At 41.7% G+C, this 20,292-nt stretch overlaps 1 protein-coding gene across 1 annotated transcript; it reads right to left on the bottom strand.

Annotated features, from left to right (window-relative positions):
• Positions 1-2,624: 2,624 nt before the first annotated feature.
• LOC307267077 (histamine N-methyltransferase-like) lies at positions 2,625-18,343 on the bottom strand. The gene is made up of 7 exons (XM_080049282.1): positions 18,276-18,343; positions 14,323-14,470; positions 13,473-13,525; positions 9,449-9,556; positions 7,536-7,666; positions 7,266-7,359; positions 2,625-3,248 (listed from the first exon to the last, which is right to left on the bottom strand). Exons 2-7 carry the CDS (start codon positions 14,457-14,459, stop codon positions 2,887-2,889), a joined length of 885 nt encoding a protein of 294 aa, XP_079905408.1. The 5' UTR covers positions 14,460-14,470; positions 18,276-18,343; the 3' UTR covers positions 2,625-2,886.
• Positions 18,344-20,292: the final 1,949 nt, after the last annotated feature.

Raw genomic sequence — 20,292 nt, 5'->3', positions numbered from 1 at the left:
GCAACATATTAATGACTTATGTGTTTTATATGATTTAATTGTGAAATCACTTCATGCTGCCTGTAGGCCTTTTTATAAATTCCAGTGTGGGCTTCAGAATATCAAGCCTGGATGGAATGAGCATGTGGCAGGGCTTCATGCCGAAGCTAGGAGGGCTTTTAAAGCCTGGATAGTTTCTGGTAGAGACAGACAGGGACCTTTATTTGAACAGAAGAAACGTGTAAATGCACATTTTAAATACGCACTTCGATACATCAAAAGGAATGAGAACTCGCTGAGGTCTGAGTCTCTGGCATGTAAGTTACAATATAAAAACTATAATGATTTCTGGAAAGAGATTAGAGCCATGAACAATAGTAAATTGCCCTTACCTACAGATATTGAGGGAGTCAGTGGATCAGATGCTATCTGTCAGATGTGGCGACAACATTATAGTGAGTTATTTAACTGTAATGGGAGGAATAATTTTGAGGTTGGATATGTTTATAATAATGAAAATGTGGTTATTAATTCAGAAGAGATACAATCTGCAGTATTGGGTTTAGATGACAACAAAGCTTGTGGTGCTGATAAAATAACTGCTGAACATCTAAAATATGCTAGCAGGAAACTTATTACTCTGCTTGCTATATGTATGACAGGATTCTTAGGCCATGGGTCTCTGCCTGAAGCCATTTTACCAGTACTATTAGTCCCTGTTCTTAAGGACAAAGCTGGCAAAATAAACAGCATAGACAATTATAGGCCCATAGCTTTAGCCAGCATTGTTTCCAAAATCTTGGAGAAAATCCTCCTTAGCAGGTTGGAAAAGTACATTCTTACCACAGATAACCAATTCGTTTTTAAACGTAAACATGGTACTGATATGTGTATATTTGCCTTAAAGGAAATTTTAGACCGATATAATAGCTTGAATTCCACTATCTTTACGTGTTTTATAGATGCTTCCAAGGCATTTGATCGTGTGAATCATCAGAAACTGTTCCTTAAGTTGCATCATAGAGGAGTGCCTAAAGTCATTATTAGAATCTTAGTCTACTGGTACGCTCATCAGTCTATGCAGGTGAAATGGGGGGATTCTGTGTCAGAACCTTTCTATGTTGATAACGGTGTACGCCAAGGTGGAATCCTATCTCCTTTTCTTTTTAATGTGTATATGGACGAATTGTCACAGCAGTTGAATGCATGCAATACAGGATGTGTGATTGGCAATAGTCTCATTAATCACCTTATGTATGCAGATGATTTGGTTATATTTTGCCCATATAGTGCTGGCTTACAACAACTTTTGAAGGTTTGTTCCCAATACGGTGTGGATTTTAATATTCGATATAATGCAAATAAAAGCAATATTATGATTGTCAGAGGCAAAGAAGACAAGACCTGATTTCTTTTTATCTGGTACTGCTCTTAAAGTATGTGATGATGTGAAGTATTTAGGCCACCATTTTGTTAATGATTTGTCAGATGATAAAGACATTAAAAGACAGTGTCGTAAGATGTATGGTCAAGCTAATATGCTTGCACGTAAATTTAACATGTGTTCTACTGCTGTAAAGGTTGCGCTATTTAGAGCATTCTGTACCCCGCTATATACTGCCCATTTGTGGCGTGCTTACAGAAAAAGCAATATGAAAAAACTAACTGTGGCGTATAATGACGGAATGCGGATACTTCTCAGAATACCGAGATGGTCTAGTGCCAGTCAAATGTTTGTAAATGTTGGTGTGCCTACCTGTCATGCTTTAATTAGGAATTTGATGTATCGTTTTATATGTAGAGTGACAGCATCACAAAACAGTATTATTCAAGCATTGGCCAAGCCTGGGCTCAGCTCTGTCAGGTTCTCATCCACACTCTGGAGACATTGGAGGGCATCTTTGTATACTGCAAGTGTTGTATGCTGATCTCTTATTTTATTTTTATTTTATTTCTTTTTAATCTGCATGCATTGGTGTGCTTTTTGTTGTTATTTATGTATTGACTCTATTTTTTATACATTGTACTATGGATCTTCATGTGTCCTGAATAAAATCATATATATATATATATCAGATCGTCTTTTAAATTAATCAGATAAGAACGTACATGTCGAGTGGTAGCGATGTGTCTAGGAAGCTCTACGGGCTGGAATAAAACCATGGACATAATAACAGAGAAAAAAAACAGATAAAACCCTCCCACATCTTCCTCTTGCTCTTTTTGCTTTATCAGCAGTTAGCTTTCACTGATCCATATTGTGGGTCTTTTACCATCTAATCCCATAACAGTTGCCTATTCCAAAGGTTATACGCTCTACACACATTCATCACCCAACATAATATAGTCATACAACAATACACTCCATCCGTTATTATCTACAGTAGGCCTATATCTTTTTTTTAAATCTGCTGCTGGGGATCAAACCAGCAACCTCATGGTTACTGGTCATCCCTCTTTCCTTGTGTAGGCCATCCTACCACACAGATGTCTCCCTTTGTCCTATTTTGTCCCCAATGTTTGGCCAAATTTGGTCTGTTTTGTACAAATCCAGAAATAGAATGTAATGGTGACTCCTGCAACCATTGGCATAACACTCAAAAGCAAAGACACAAAATAAAGACACTCACACAAGAGTGTTCAACTTGAAATGAACAGCTCACTCTCCATTTATTTTTTATATCCAATGAGTACAGCAGTGTAATGGATGGAAGTGCAGCCTGCCAGCTGTAACCCATCAACAATGGTGGTAGAATCTGAATCTGATGCCTGAAGTTCATTCAAATTCAGATCTTTTCTGGATTTTGTGAGAAGAATTGGGTGGCAACCACTGTGGTTAACACTACATCAACAAGGTTGTTATTGATCTACAACCAATTTAACCTTCACTATATGAACAGCCTGTTTTTAAGTGAGCTGACCTACGACTATCAATCCAATGTCTTTGTTTATCATAACTTTGCCATTGGACTCTACACTGCAGTCTGGGTGCCGGAGGTATTCCAAGACACCAGCTTTCAGCTCAGGTGAGGCTGTCTTATTGAAGTCCTGCACCTGAGTGACAAAATCAAGCAGCAGCTCCCCCCTCTCATTCCCCTCAGTGAAACACTCAGTGATATCCAATTGATTTGACAGCTCGTAGCTCTGGTAGCTCACTCCCTTGGAGTCCAGGATGCTTTTGATGTCTTTTGTGGTCGCAGTCATACTCATGTCTGTGATAGGGAGCTGGTCCCTGAAGGTCTGTAACATCTTTGCCCAACCGCTATTATCTAATAAAGGGGACATGAAAACATGACTTTAGTCACAGGCGCAGAAAAAAAGGCAGACACAGGCGCAGGCGTTAGTACAGAGGAATCACTGGTCGCAAAGGCAGAGTTTTAGACATGGTGGGTGAATGCTGCGAGTATAGGCAACTCAACCAATCAGAATTCTCTAGCACTACAGCCATGCCCCAAAGGTTACTGAACCTTTGTAAAGTCCTAATATCTTTTTCTTGGGTAAGAAAAGGTTCCAGGAACTATGGTTTGGACCCTGGTTCATGCAGTGCAAACAGGCATAGTTCCTGCAAAGGTTCCTAGTTCCTGGAACTAAATTCTCCTCCTCCAGTCTCGACACATTAAGCGGACGCACATACCACCTCCTCCTCTTCACCTTTCTTTTTCTCCTTAGCAATTCGATACACAGGAGCTCTTCCTCTTTATCCTCAAACTCTCCCATTTTTCTATCAAAATTATTCGCCAATGATGCTACGCCAAGTACGCCAACTATGCTGCGCCAAGTCCGTTACCGCGGCAACTTACGCAAACCGGCGCACAACTATAAATACTTCACGCGCGCGCTAGGTGTCCGCGCAAGCCCGCAGAGGCGCAGAGCCGCACAAGTATAAATCAGGCTTGAGCCTCCACTCAAAGCCCCGTCTGAGCGAAGCAGCGCGTACCCCAGTGAAACACTGTGATGGTGACGTTCACAGTGAGACCTCGCCGAGCCGCCGTGCAGAAAAACTATGTGGTTTAAGACTAAATGATCACTGGGGATTCCTGCACGTTAACGTTGTAGAGGGGACAGGCTTTCGCGATCCGATTGTGTCCCGAGACCTGATAGGCCTACACAGAGACATGTCTCCAAATTGCGCGACTAACTGCAAAGTGAAACAACCGCCTCGCTCCGTTAGTTTCAGTCTACAGCCGACACAGTTAATATAATCACCACCTGCGCATTGACAACGTTTAAATAAAGCCTCTCATTCTTATTGTCATAAGGGCTTTGATGCAAATTATTAAATCTGAACATTACGATGGCAGAGGTAGGGCGTAAAAGGACGGGGCAGTTGGCAAGCTCTCCTTACTACGCCTGCCACAGCAGAAAAGCCACTGTCGATCACTGCGCCGATTCATGCCTCTGACACGTCATAATAAGTCGAGGCTTTGAATTCAGTGCTGGGGATGTGGAGCTCTTTGGCCATTTCACGTGCCTCTTTTTCCTCTCGACCCATCGTTCTCTATCCAAGCGCACACACGCATGTCCCGGCCGCATCTGAGTGCGCAGCTCGTGCTCCACCCGAAAATAAATAAACACAAGTTGGACACAGGCCCTTAAGCTGATGATCGCTCTGGTCAGTCCATATACCCAGGGGGCAAAGTGATTTTATGGACATGGAGCGTTGTAAAAGGTTGTTCACCAAAAATGACATCTAGGGCCTTCCACGATCACAACCTGGGTGGACAACCTTGTCAACAAGCTGCTGGAAAGCTACAGTGGGCCGACATAGCAAATCAGAACCACTGTTTAAGTGAATGGGGGTGAATGGGGATGGGCTAATGGGGAAGGGCTAATGGGGAATTTTCTAAACTTATAGATATCATTATGAGACTTTGCCAGTTGATTACTGACATTAAAACAAAAACTTTTTGTATTACAGTATTTTCCAAAATTTTTAAATAAATATGAAAAATCATCATTATCTTACTAATGATGCGAACATTTGCATATCTGCAAAGCCCCAAAATCTAGATGTTGGAAGAAAACCAAGTCAATTTGTTTTTAAATTTTGAAAACAAAACAAGTGTCCAACTGCCTGAAGCCTTTCCTAATCACAGTTCAAATTTGATCAATAACCCATAGAAAATACATTTTTTACACAGTTACATTTCATGTGCCATGGACCAAAAGTGTCCTTTTGGAGTCTCCAGCTGGTATTTTAGGAAACGGCTAGACATTCCCTTGGAAAAAACAGTGTAAAAAATTCATTTTCTATGGGTTATTGATCAAATTTGAACTGTGATTAGGAAAGGCTTCAGGCAGTTGGACACTTGTTTTGTTTTCAAAATTTAAAAATAAATTGACTTTGTTTTTGTCCAACATCTAGATTTTGGGGCTTTGCAGATATGCAAATTTACGCATCATTAGTAAGATATTGATGATTTTTCATATTTATTCAAACCTTTTGGAAAATACTGTAATACAAAAAGTTGTTGTTTTAATGTCAGTAATCAACTTGCAAAGTTTCATAATGATATATATAAGTTTAAAAAATTCCCTATTAGCCCACCCCCATTCGCTTAAACAGTGGTTCTGATTTGCTCTATGTCGGCCCGCTGTAGCTTTCCAGCAGCTTGTTGACAAGGTTGTCCACCCAGGTTGTGATCGTGGAAGGTCCTGGATATCATTTCTGGTGAACAACCTTTTACAACGCTCCATGTCTGTTTAAAAAAAAAAAGGGGTTTTGCCCCCTAGGTAATAACTGGACGTTGAATATTAGACCCCGAATATAAAACGACCTGACTTTTTACGACCTATTCCCAGGGGGAAACCCCGTCTTATAATTGGCCCACGGCATGTGTCACCGCTGCATGTAACGATATTGTATTGGTGATGCATTTTTTTTAATCAATGGAGCGAGTTATTATTCAAGTGCAGGCAGAGCTTTTTTTTTGTCACCACTCCCTTCTGAGAATATGTTTCTGCGGCTATGCCTGTAGCGTAGGCTACTTCAACAGCTGGTCTCCACACTGTTGATCGTCTACACAACGTTAGCCTGCATGCTTAGGATCCAACTGGCCGGCTGGTTTGAACTCATTTGATTGTCTTTTTTATATTTTACGAGTTTACTCCTTGTGCTCTTAATTCAAACCGCATATCGCATCAGCCCACGTGATGAGAAACATAACCAGACTCCGTTTTCTCTCTCTCTCTCTATTCCCAATCCTATCCTCAGAAAAATCTGATTTTAAAAATGCATATGCCTAAAATAGATAGCGGATTTTTTTGCAAGTTAAATGGGAAATAAAACTAATAAGAGATAACAATACATATGAGACAGAGATATTTTTATATATTTTCATTGTGACACTAACACCTGTTTCAATTAAATAGGTTGCGGGTTGTGGTGGGAAAAAATAGCCTACAACTAATTGCAAACCTATATAGGCCTAATAATAATAAGTTAGGCTACTTTCTGCAAGTGATGTTGAGCTTGCGCTCTCAGCTGTGCCAGAGCATTCACCGTTGCTAGGGAAACCAGCTACCTCGCAGCCCGGTGCAGCAGTGTGAACTGCCAGTCAGGCTCGTTGTGAGCATGTGCAGCATTTTCAAGTTTGCGTCTCGTTGTGTGGTGAATCTTTGGTCTGAACTGGGCTAAACCTGCTCAGCACCGTGACTGAGAGAACGTTCCCTTGGAGAATGTAATTGGCCACGCCCACACCACCCTGCAAAATGTTCTAGACAGCAAAAAAGCTGTTTTTTAGACTAAATTTTATAATATTTATGAAAATGTATTTTTAATTGGATAAATGTAAACAGCTTAAAGAGAAACCAAACATTAATGTCATATATTAATGTATGTGGGTTGCCAGGGCCTTTAACCTGTGTTCCTTCCAATTCACATACCAGTTGGCTTGCAAACAGAAGCATTTTTGGTATTATTGGCAAATTGCATTCGACATGCATATATAAGAACATGCTTAAAAATAATTATGGCATGCTTTGTTTGGGCTGAATACCAACATTAGCATGCTGACATACACATTATGCCAGTGCTAACATGCAGATGATAAGCAGGTATCTTTGCTTCACCATTGTCAAATTACCATTATTAATCTTATATAGTTGACATATAACTACATTACCTCGTCGCCAAAACAAGTGCATGCACCACCCGCATGTGCTATCAAAGATCTTAAGGACAGCAAGCGATGATGTGGTAAAAACACTACCGCTTTTGTCGAAAGGGGGCGCTAGGATCAATCAAATTTTTGTTAGTCAGTTTGATATTTGTTCCTTCCACCCACCAGACAGATGAATGATAATGAGCTTCCCATTGTTGTCAAGGAGGCTCTGGAAGAAGCTGATGACTGCTCCAGGATCCTTCACATAGTACAGCATCTGTCAATGTCACCACAGACAATGAGTTGGTAACTGGATTCATAGAACACCCCATAATAACGCTATGCCAGACATATGTTCATGTAGGATTCATGATGTGGAGCACAAGTAAATAAATATGGGAATAAAGTGTGTCGGAAGCACAGTCTGTGAGCCTGTATGTCTGCAAAACCAACCTGTATCATGTGAATGAAGTCAAACTTCTTTGTCATCTTTTTCACCTTCCACTGCTCCTCAAACTCAGAGGCAGTCATCTGGTTCCAGGTAAATTTGATGTGGTCTAAACCTGGTGTCTGTGACACCAACGCTGCATCAACAGAGACAGAACCGAGAATCAGAATCAGAAGTCTTTATTTGCCATGACATATCAAACATGTTTGGAATTTGTTTTGGTACAGTGGAGTTTACAACAGGACAGGTGCAAGACAGGACAAGACAATGCAAACCAACATAATAGTGCAAAATGAGTAAATAGTAAATAATATAATAAATAAAGAAGTGCCAAGAGATCAAGTGATTTGGTACGACAGACCATAGGTCACTGAGTGGGGAGACAGGTCGGGGGGGGGGACGCATTTAGTAGTCGGATAGCCGTGGGGAAAAAGCTGTGCGAGTGTCTAGTTTTTAGAGTCTTTAATGACCGCAACCTCCTGCCTGAAGGGAGCGGGGCGAAGAGACTGTGGCCTGGGTGTGCGGGGTCAGCTATTATCTTCCTGGCCCTCCCCAGAGCCCTGCTGTTAAACAGGGCCCCAAGGGGGGGCAAGGGGCAGCCAATCACACTCTCCGCCGAGCATATCACCCGCTGCAGCTTGGCCTTGTCCTTGGCCGCTGCAGCGGGGAACAAGGTGATGATGGTGGAGGTGATGATGGACTCTATGATGGCGGTATAGAAATTCACCAGCATGGATCTTTGCAGTTTGAATTTCCTGAGCTGCCTCAGGAAAAACAATCTTTTCTGGGCCTTTTTTGTGAGGGCATTGATGTTGGGCCCCCACTTCAGGTCCCGAGAGAGTGTCACCCCAAGGAATCTGCAAGTCTCCACTGTGGCGACTGGGGTGCCTCCCAGTATGATTGGAGGGGAAGGGGGCGGGTTTCTCCTGAAAGTCCACTATTAACTCAACAGATTTAAGAGCATTTAGCTTTAAGTTATTTTGGTTGCTCCAAGAAACCACCAAGTCGATCTGGCTCAAGTAGGCAGCTTCATCCCCCCTGGAGATAAGCCCTACCAGTGTGGTATCGTCCCCGAATTTAAGGAGCTTGACCGACTGGTGGCTGGAGGTGTAACAGTTGGTGTAGAGGGAAAACAGAAGGGGAGACAGGACGCAGCCCTGCGGGGAACCGGTGCTGATCGACCTCGGCTCAGAGATGTACTTCCCGAGCTTCACTCACTGGGTCCTGTTAGACAGGAAATCTGTAATCCACCTGCAGGTGTAGTCAGGCACCTGCAGCGCAGAGAGCCCACTCTCCAGTATAGGTGGCAAGATGGTATTAAACGCCGAGCTAAAGTCCAGGAACAGAATTCTGGCGTAGGTCCCTGCAGTGTCCAGATGTTCTATGTATAACGGTGTTACAGTCTCTGTATATGAGCTTTTATGAGGAATAAAAGTCGAGAGAAAAAATAAAGTTCCCCAAGAAAATTGTCTTCAATCTCTGGTTCCACATGTTTGTGTTTAACGTAGAAAATATATATTTAATATTTTTTAAATGCCAGACACTTTGCCAGCAGTTGGGGATAATCTGTGCGCGTTCACGTGGGTGGCAATCACATCTTGGTCCAATAACCGCCGCGGTTGTAACCGCCTCCCCTCTGCCGCCCTTCCCTCATTGAAATGAATGGAGGCGGCAAGTTGCTGCACAGCGGCGGGAAAGGGCCTCAACACTGAAAGACCATCCCCCTTCTTATGCATGAATATTAGTGTGAAAGTCAAGAGCAGCCTTAAAAATATATTCTCTGCATAAGAAAAATACAACGTAAAGTACAAGTAAGTCCCATCTGTGCTGTGAAATCAAACATCGAAACATACTTTGAGGGTCCAATATACAGATTCTATCCAATATGGATTTGTGATATGCAAGTTAAAGGCCATACCTTTGAAGTTCTGGAGCTGTTTGCTGTTTGGCTCCACCACCTCGTAATCCACTGTCACCCCTGGGTGCTTCAGACGGAGCTCAGAGAGAATCTCTAGATCAACCTCACCTGCAGTCATCAACATGGTTTAATAAAAATCAAAATAATAGTACATTTAATCAACCGTCATAATCCTCCCGTTCAAATTGTGCTGCAGACAGGAAAATGCTAATGGCAGGAAAGCATTAATTTTCTGCTTCAATGATGCCTGAAATAACTACTCAATAACGGACTCAGAACCAGTCCATCAGAGAATAGGACATTGCTCCATTATGATACTGACATGACAGCTCAGGTAAATAAAAGGATTGGTTAGTACATAACTGAAGGGTTAAAATAAACTTGGCTGGATCATGACAGCTGGAAATACAGTGTAGTAAAACCCCAGACTGATGAGTTTGTTTTTTATGTGGCTAGGGTTAAAGATTAAAGCTCACATATTATGCACTTTGCTGTCAATTTTATATGGTCTAAGTAGTCCCTAATACTTATTTTTTTAGATGTTTGCTGAAAAACCCGTTCAGATCATTTATTGTAGCAAGCCTCTATACCCTGATTGTCCTCTGGTCTCAGGATGACCTATATTTGTGCGATCTGGCTGGCCCCTCCCACCTCTCTGCCGGGCTTTCTTTATATGTCCATGGGGCTCTCCCACCGTCTCTGCCGTGCTCTCACGATACTAGAGAGACACTGCGTGACTGCGAACACAGTGTTTACCCGGAGCTAAGCCATAGCTGGTTGCTTGTCCCAAAGCTAATAGCTATACACCAGTCAGGCAAAACTACCAATAAAAACTATTATTTTAGTTTCACCGTTTAAAAAAAAGCACAGGTAGCTTCCTATCCGTTGTGTTATTAAAAACGAGGCATTATTAGACTGCAAGGGGAAAGCTAAGTTAGTGTATTAGGAGCAAAACTTGGTGCTACAACCGAAGCTACATGGGCGCTAACGCTAAAAATAAGACTCAGACGATTTAAACCAGTGAAAACAGTAGCTTCAAAGTGTGATTTCTACAGGAATATCTTCCCATCCTTTGTCATGTTAAAAACGAGTCATTTTCAGACTGCTGTGGGGAATATAAACAGCGTGTTATGAGCAAATGCTGGTTGCTTGTCCCAAAGCCAATAGCTATACACCAGTCAGGCAAAACTACCAATAAAAACTATTATTTTAGTTTCACCGTTTAAAAAAAAGCACAGGTAGCTTCCTATCCGTTGTGTTATTAAAAACGAGGCATTATTAGACTGCAAGGGGAAAGCTAAGTTAGTGTATTAGGAGCAAAACTTGGTGCTACACCCGAAGCTACATGGGCGCTAACGCTAAAAATAAGACTCAGACGATTTAAACCAGTGAAAACAGTAGCTTCAAAGTGTGATTTCTACAGGAATATCTTCCCATCCTTTGTCATGTTAAAAACGAGTCATTTTCAGACTGCTGTGGGGAATATAAACAGCGTGTTATGAGCAAAAGCTGGTTGCTTGTCCCAAAGCTAATAGCTATACACCAGTCAGGCAAAACTACCAATAAAAACTATTATTTTAGTTTCACCGTTTAAAAAAAAGCACAGGTAGCTTCCTATCCGTTGTGTTATTAAAAACGAGGCATTAATAGACTGCTGTGGTTAAGATAAATTAGTGGACTATGAGCAAAAGCATTCTGTGTTGGTGTATACATTCAGGCTGTACTAAGGGCATCTTGTCGCTTAGCGGGGAAAACAACATGGCTGTCGCTCGGAAAATTTTCCATCGGATCTCGTGCCGTGGACCAATAAGAAATTGGGGGGTGAGGTTATCATAGACTAGTGCACGGTGGACGTTTCTGGGGGGGAAGCATGGACATATAAAGAAAATATGGGGATGTGGCTGTGCCGACTATTACGTAATAGTCGGCGAGAATTCTGACTGGAGTATATTGGGGGGGAGGGGTGGGGGTTTCAGAAAGGGGGAGAGTGAGAAAAGGAGAGATTGTTATTTCTTTTTATATTTTGGCAGTCTCTAGGCACACCGTGGACCCATGGATATGTTAGAACACATTTAAAAAGTGCATTTAGCATAATATGTGACCTATAAGCTAATATCAGACAGAGGCATACAGTACCAACCCCATTGGCAGTGAAAATAAGGGTAAAGGCCTTAGCTGCTGCAGCAGCCATAAATGACTTCACCGTAATAGGGACAGTTGTAGCACGTTGATTTGACAGCCTCCTTACTTTCGCAGTCTGCCCCAGGGCAGCAGCTCCAGCAGGGGACCCCACACTTCCCATCCCGGGCCACATTAACCAGCTCTGACTGGGGGATCACCAGGCATTCCCAGGCCAGTGTGGAGATATAATCTTGACACCTAATTCTTAGTCTTCCTCCTTCCAGCTGGAAGTGCCTGAAACACCTCACAGGGAAGCGCCCAGTGGGCATCCTTACCAAATGCCCAAACCACCTCAACTGGCTCCTTTCTACCAAAGGAGCAGCGGATCTACTCTGTGTTCCTCAGCAACGCGTCCTCTCAAAATAGTGCAATTTGATGCCGACCATGTGGACCTATTATAAAAGATGCCGACCAACACCGTAAATGATGCGCAGCGTGTGTGCAGCAACATTATTAGCTGGATACTATCAAACCGTATCAAACACACACTTGCACTTTCTGTTGTCTCCGGTACTGAGCGGAGCATAATTGGTGGGCTACAGTGGGGGAGAGGAAGGGGAGGAATTTGACAACGCTCCCGGCCGCTCCCGGCTCCATTTTGCGGGAGGGCGATCCTAGTTGTCTATATCAGGCCAGCCAGACTACCCCCCATGTAGGCTAGCGGTATAGATCAAGACCTTTGCCTTCCGGCTCAGCTATCACACCCCATTGCACCTTATGCTGGGCTTACACTACACAACTTTTCAAGCGATTTGACAGTCGCAGACAATCTTTCAATGTCAGACTGAAATCACGGGAGTCTTGCTGGAGTTGTGGCGCGTGACCGTAATCTCAGTCGTTTGGTGTATGGTGGTCTTCCGACCCGATTTCAGCCAGTCTTCTCCCCGTCTTGACGTTCCGACATTATCAAACAGGTTTGATATCATCGTTAGTCTTAAGGGGTTGGCTCAAGCGAAATGACGTAAACACTGTCACACTCTCTCCAGCACCAAACACGACGCTGTAGGAGCGGCATTAGTCGCGACCTGTGTCCAGCTGTGACGCACTTTTTCCGGGCACTTTCACGTAAAAGCCTCGGCGAGGGAACCAGGTTGTCACGCGCAACCTTAACACTTTACCGTCAAATACAGGGTTAGGAGTGAGAGTTATTTGGGGATGATATCAGCATATACATTTGGTCAAATAACTACAGGATGTCACCCGCTCGGAATATTGAATTAACTTTTTTTAAATTAAATATAATCACAATCGCGTTTGCAGTTTTAAACGTGATCATACATGACACAAAGCCTACGTGATAAGGGCATATAGTTGTTTATACACCCAGTCCATTTTACCTGCGAAAAAAAAATAAGTTTTATTTAACTGAATTCACTTTTAATCCCCCGTAGCAGGATTGGAAATGATATTAATTTCAAAAGGAATCTAGGAATCTAAAGTAGTCTTGCAATATGAGACCCCCTGTCTTTTCAAAATCTCAGTCTGTGACTGAAAACTCAGAGAACTAATGACTAATTGTCTTCAGATGTGAGTTGATTGTCTTTAGATGTGAGAGGGTGTCAGTCTTCAGTCTTTTCAATGTATTTTAAAAGTCCTTTAGTGTAAGCCCAGCATTACTCGCAAAGAAGACTATAAGGTAAGGGCCCACTCACACTAGGGCCGTTACTGCTTTACTTGGGGTAAGGACTCATTCATTAACCTAAGCAGGCAGTGCGTTGGTTTCCTGCTGAGAGCAATGGCCCTGGCCCCTGGCCATGTGAACCGATACAGTGAGTGCTGAAGGTAACACCACTGACTTTGGTACTGGCAAGTCCAGTGTCCTACATCGAGTGTGTATTCTTACCGGCTCCACTTCCAACTCCAATGACATTTAGATGGGACTTTCCATCGACAACGCTGAGGGGAAGAGCAGAACAAGCATTTTGAGTCTTTGGAACTTCAACTGAAATTCACATCCTCCAATTTGCCAAATACTTGAAAGACTGCTCAAAGACCATCTCTTAGAAGTAATATGTTCACAAAGAGCTGGACTATAAGTGTCAGTGAAATTCACTAGCTCATTTATTAAAACACAAGAGTTTCAATAAAGAATCTGAGTCAGACAGTTTCAAAGTCTGGTAGATGTTTACTTGCCAGCAAAGCAAGGAGTCAATACAAGCATCACAAATGTTACAAGATTGAGCCAAGTATGAACAGAAGAACACAAGTTAATACCCCCAAGATGTGTGTGAATTGTTACATTTTGTGTGTGTGTTATCACAGCAGGTGTTATTGTCCCAGACAACTACAGTATATGTAGGGAGTCATCTTAGGGAGCTTTCTTTCAAGGTCTTTCAGTGTTTCTCATGGACCTTTATCCATGTGAAAATGAGCACGTTGCATATGTCTGAACATTTACTGGAACAAAGTTTACAGCAAACAGCATGGATGATTTAGCAATACATTTTATACAATCATTAGGGAAATACCTTTTCGCTCACAATAAGATTGTGACAAATTATCTTGTCAGCGACTCCTTGATGACACACTGGGGAAAATATTATCAAATGATCCCTAAATCATGTCTCTGCTGCAATGTCTTGTTATTTATTGGCCGCCATATTTACCAATCTCGTCACTGGGCAGACGTTATAGCGGTCTAGCTAATTGGTGTGGTCTTGAGGCTTTCCTTGAGTGTGTGTGTTGAACATTACCTGGTCAGTATACCTGGCAGTGTACCATGGATGAAATCCCGCATACACTGATGCTCAGAGGTGTTCTCCAGAAAAACCTCAAAGGATTTCCGGTATCTGATATCATCATGAATCAGATTCTTCAGTGAAGATGTCATAGCAAAACAATCTGGCAAAAAATAAATAAGTCAAATTCAATTCAGTTTATTTAGGAATGGGACAGTGCAAATAAAAAAAACAAATCATTATACATTGGTTAAAAATGCCAGAATTAGCTAAAATTCTATGTTTCATCAGTCGACCCCTTGCCCTGATGTTAAAAAGGATTTTTTAAATACAAGGCATGACACAGAATTAAACTGGGTACTAATAAAACAAAGCACACTAGAGGGGTGTTTCAGGTAGCAGGGTTTACAAACTCTGAGTTAAATCCTGCGCTCTGAGTTGGTCAACTCAGACATGAGCAACTCTGGGTTATCGGTTTCAGAACAGTGCATCAGCGTTGGGTCAATCAATTCTGAGCGTGTTTACGCTGGGTTGAGACAAGCGTAAAAGCCATCGTCGATGGATCGCTGATAACATGATTCACCATGGAAACAGGAGAAACAAATGTTTGATCCTTCCACTTCTCAAAAAAAAAGAAAAAAAAACATCTCCGCTCCTTGGAAATATTAACAAATTAGCTTATGGTATGGAGAAGAATTAACGGGATATTATCTCATAACTTTGATCTAATCACCCCGGCAATTCAGAAAAAAACGTGGCAAACTTTTTTTGTCAAGAGAATTATTACGCTTAATAATAAAAAGAATGATATACATTACAAATAGGTTTATCAATCTGAATGTAGAGCATGTTCACGATGTGTAAGGTGGCCGCCTATATGAACGACTGAGAACAAGGCTACTGATCAGATTAATGATTGATCAAACTTTAAATCATCAGGAAATTATAAAAACATCCCGATGGAGATTTCTATGGAGTGATTTTGCTTTAAACTGTACAGGGACGCGTTGTGACAGTGACTCTTTTTTCAGTCGGAGCTGCAGGGTAAAGTAAAAACAAACTCAGAGTAGGTCTAACCACCTATCCAGCAGGTTAGACCCGCGGCAGATGTTGACGCAGTAACTGACTCTGAGGTGCGCTGAACCTGCTTCCTGAAACGGAAAACCCAGAGTTCCCACTAACCCAGAGCGAACAAACTCTGAGTTGCCTCAAACCCCGCTTCCTGAAACACCCCTCAGGTGACAAGGTAAAACAACAGGGCACAGAAGTTTAGAAAAGACAGCTTTTGAGAACAAATTACAGCTAACATTTTAATCAAAAGCTAAGGTACACAGGTAAACACTTCTGCCCATCAGTGACGTGCGGTGAGGTCAGTTGTAGTGGGTAGGCAGTCAGGAGTTCTGAAAGCCAAAATTTGCCCACACTGTAGATTAGCCTCAAATGATAAAACATTGCATCCGTCAACTAAATGGATTCAGTTGCGCCCCTCAAACACCAAGGGTCGAGAACTACATGGGGGAACGAGTCAAACCTTTGCCGATACACACTACTACTTCTGTTTAGCATTCAAAAATAAAGTAGGATGTAGGCCTTCTTGTCTGTTTGAAACGCTCCTTGTCCTTTTTGCTGCTGTAAACCGTCCGAGGCTGGCGCAGGCCTTTTTCTTGCTATTGATTATTTTCATTTCCTTTTTGAATTAAAATCCAACTTGTTAAAATTGCTACTGTCTGAAATATCTGCGGCCACGGCAGCTGCAACGTTGACTGAAAAGTAACTCAAAGAACGCTACAAACCGACACCCGTCTCACTCTTGGTCTCACTGCTGGTGCACGCCAGAGCGACAGATGGGTGAGTGTTTATGCGCCTACAATGGCGGTGCAGGTATAAATCCTTCCCAATGTCTGTTTTGATGGTTTTATCATGTTTTATCACACTTATGGATCTGAGATGATGCTAGATAACTCGCTGCTTGAAGACCGCTGTGCATTAATGTGGTGACGTAGGGGACGAGCGAGGGGACTGCTAACTGCAGTAACTGACAGGAAGTTAGCTAAAAGAACCATTCTGTTTACAGCACCTTTAAGATTAAATCATATATTTCCAGTGATCTAAATGGTCTGGGAATTGTAAGTTAGGCTACATGTTACACATCATAATAAAGTTCATCATATCCATCTCTACAATAATAATAAGGGATCTTTTATCAGACCTTCTCTAACTTTCTGCCGATCATATTCATTATGTGAAGGGAGAAATACTAAACCTCCTTTATTTGGATTTGTAAATTATTTTTTCTCACTAAAAAGTAGGTTGTCTAGTAAACTAACAAGAAAGATAAAGATGTGTGGGGAATGGGGATATATCTCTTTTCTTGTTTTGAAAATGCCCCTCGCTTTTGAAGTGTTTAGCCTACTCCTCTTTGTTTTGTGTTCTGCTTCTAATGGGTTGTAGTAGGCCTATGTTTAGCCCCTAGAGCTGTTAAGCGGAAGTCCCTTACTTCCGGGACATGGGACCTCTCGGCTCGAAAAATTACAACGGTAGTCAATGGAAAGAAATGTATTATTTTCTGGTCCCAGTCATGAAATGCCTTCGATTACACATATGTTTTGTATGGATTTAGATGGTATTTTTTCGTGCAAAGAATGGAACAATTTAGCGAGTAGAAGCTGGATACGGTCAGGTTTTGTGCAGAGCGCTTTTGTGGACTACAGCTCTTCGCTGCTCTTGACGCTTATGATATACGTCACCACCACTAGCACCCGTTTAGCTCCGAAACATGGCTGTGTCAATATAATGCACTTTACTGCCTTCTTTCAAGGACAAGACAAAAGTCTTCAGCGTGGCGAAAACCACTACAAAAGTGGACATGTGGAGAGTTTCACTTTCTCGAGTGGGGAGATTGTCGGCGTCACAGAGGCGACAAGACGTGTAGTTTTTCTCGTTACATTTTTTCAAAAGCCGTCAGACGAATAATCATACAACATACCGTCAAACTCTTCACATGAAACATTATCATTTAGACCCATACAAAACATATATGTAATCCAGGGCATTTAATGACTGGGACCAGAAAATAGTAGATTACTTTCCATAGACTCCCATTCATTTTTTTTCAGCCGATAGGTCCCATGCCCCGTAATTCCGCCACTTCCGCTTAACAGCTCTATAGGCCTTCAAAATAATACTAGAAAAAAACGAACTGCATCCGCAACAAAGACGCTAGGCTACTTCCGATGGCACATGCAAATCGAGCCAACTCGGAGCTGTCCGGAGTCAGGCTTTTTCGTCACTCCCCCGACTGCACTCGGCTACTCTCGTCTACTTTGCAGACGAGCCGCAACTGAACTCTAACGAGCCTTTTGACTTGACAGATGTGTGTGTGCGTGTGTGTTCATGAGGAGTCCTCAATGTTACATTTTCATTTAAGCGTTTTATAAGTTTGTTTTTGGACCCATAACCACACCTAAAATTATTGTGTCAAAAATTAACACAGCGATCGTCAAAACAGCTCAGCGCACTGACCCAACAACCCTTCCACAGTCCCATTGCTTATTGCTTCTATCGTCAATAGCTAAGTCATTCAAAAAATAAGAAAAATAAATGTAGGTTATGAGAGGTGGTCACAATATAGCCTATAGCCTATAGGCCTACACTATTGACTTAAGGCCAGAAGTAACAATACAAGTAAAGGTTTCGTATTGCAAGTGATAACGATATCTGTCAATATGTTGATTACAATCGCAACGCTGTCAAATTGTGTTTATTTTCTACACAGCCCCAAAACTGAAAGGAAAAAGAAGAAAATAAAACTTTAACTTGCTGTTGCGCACCGTTGGCACGACAACATTTTCGCGTGCGCACCAGAAACTATTTTCTGTTCACCAGCAACCTGTAGATTCGTCTTCTAAAGATAAATGGCAGTGTATCTTTTAGATCGTCTTAAATTCAACAGATCAGAATTAACTTACAAGTCCAGTGTTAGCGTGTCCAGGAATCTCTGCAGGCTTGACAGATAGGCCTACTGTAAATAAAACCCTCCCACTTCTTCCTCTTGCTCTTTTTGCTTTATCAGCAGTTAGCTTCCATGGATCCATAGTGTGTGTAACTGTCATCATTAATATGTGATGTAATTTTATTTGTGTGTTCATATTTTTTGTTTATATTAATAATTTCATAATTTTAACTGTTATTTAAATAGTTATTTAGAAGAAGTCACATGAAAGGCGGATTGTGCTCTTGTGCGAGAAAAGAAAGACGTTTATTGATTACTCTTTGTCAGTAAGAGGCGCAGCATGAGAGGAGATGAACAGCTTGTGATATGCATCGTTCAGAAGAAGAATCTAGTTTCAAAGTCCCTGTAAATAGCATGCAGCTAACGAGGTATGTGTTTGTTATTTCCCTGTATTTTATTTTGCTTATTTGACTTTCTGTGTGCTCTGTAATTTATGGTTTTATGTAAAGATAATGTCATGCTTTCTGTTATACTGTGTGTGTTTATCTATAGTTTTCACGATGAAGTTGGAGGAAAAAGTCTTCAATAAAACCTGTTGAAGGAAACCACTGGTGTTTGCCAAATGCTTAGAGTATGTATGGTGTGGATCTTGTACCATCTATCACATAACAAGTAGCATAACATTCATGATTCATCACACAACATAATATAGTCATAACAACACATCCTATCCGTTATGTTATTCTACTTTATATATTTTTTAAAAATCCATTAGGAAATTCTCCAGTGCCCATGCTTGTCCTACCTCACCCATTCTCTCCCTGCTCATACATCCTGCAGGTCATCAATACATGTTCCACTGCCTCCTTTCCTGCCTGGTGTTTTATATAATTTTCAGAGTTGCCCGTCTTTCCTTGTGTAGACCATCCTACCACCCAGACGCCTCCCTTTGCTCTCTTTTGCCCCACATGTATGGCCACATTTAGTCAGTTTTCTTCTGATTTGCTGATCATCATCTTTCACGCATAATAAAGCACAACATGAAATGGCCGCTGTCACTGACCTGGGAGTCCAGAAAAGATGATAAGAACATTGAGATAAACAGCCATGATGATGAGCAGAGCAAGACAAAGCAACAACGAACTATACTCACTGTCACAATGATTTTTCTACTTCCTGAAATCACTATATACACACTCGCAAAATAGGAAACACCTCTCTTCTTCTGAGCATTAGCTGCATCACACTGGTTTGGAGGGAGAAAAACCGAGGGAGAGTAGTGGTAGAACAACAGCCCTTTGGTAGACTAACATTTAAAGTCCACAGGGTGCAAGGTCAAGTGGATACACCATGTCAAAAGAAAATACCAGCACTCCAGCTGATATATGAATTCATATGTGTTCATGAATTGAACTGATGATCTGAGGCTGCAGAATCGGTGACATCGATCTTTAAAATCAAACATGTACTGCTTTTTGGAAATTGATGTGACATGGCGGTTAAGCTAGATATTAAAGGTATTATACTAGAAAATAAATTATAACCTGGAGTTGGAGATAAGTTTGGTACCAAAGAGTATAGGCTACCAAACTGCCCTGAGAGTTTATAAATAAAACAACTTCGACAAAGTGTTGCCCTCTTTTTTATTTTTTTTAAGATTATTTTTTTGGCATTTTCAAGCTTTATTGGATAGTACAGAGTTAAAATGGGGAGACAGAGAGAGAGGGGGGATGACCTGCAGTAAAGGTCCACGGGTCAGATTCGAACCCGCGACCACTGCAACGAAGGCCGGAGCCAATATGGTACGCGCTCTATCCACTACGCCACTGGAGCGCCCCATGTTGCCCTCTTTTAATTAGTATCCAGATGCCATGATCTGACAGCACCTGGTTTGCTCTGTAAAGATTTAGGCCTACAATATGTTATGTTTGGATTTGTAATCTATTGGTATATGACTGTGTCCATGATGTGTATAATAAGCCAGATGTGTCTCTGAATTCATGCTTCATATTATTAAAATGGAAGTCTGGGCC

The sequence above is a fragment of the Ammodytes marinus genome (assembly GCF_949987685.1).
Source record: "Ammodytes marinus genome assembly, chromosome: 20".
In the NCBI taxonomy this organism is placed as follows: Eukaryota; Metazoa; Chordata; class Actinopteri; order Uranoscopiformes; family Ammodytidae; genus Ammodytes; species Ammodytes marinus.
The sequence above is the reverse complement of the archived record's forward strand: the minus strand, read 5'-3'. Positions and strand labels throughout refer to the sequence as shown.

Excerpts from the sequence above, each read along its gene's own strand:
- LOC307267077 (XM_080049282.1), bottom strand. The coding sequence starts at position 14,459 with ATGACATCTTCACTGAAGAATCTGATTCATGATGATATCAGATACCGG. Across the intron at positions 7,667-9,448 it reads ACAGCTCCAGAACTTCAAAG|CGTTGGTGTCACAGACACCA; the intron begins GTATGGCCTTTA and ends CTGTTGATGCAG. Across the intron at positions 7,360-7,535 it reads ACTTCATTCACATGATACAG|ATGCTGTACTATGTGAAGGA; the intron begins GTTGGTTTTGCA and ends TGACATTGACAG.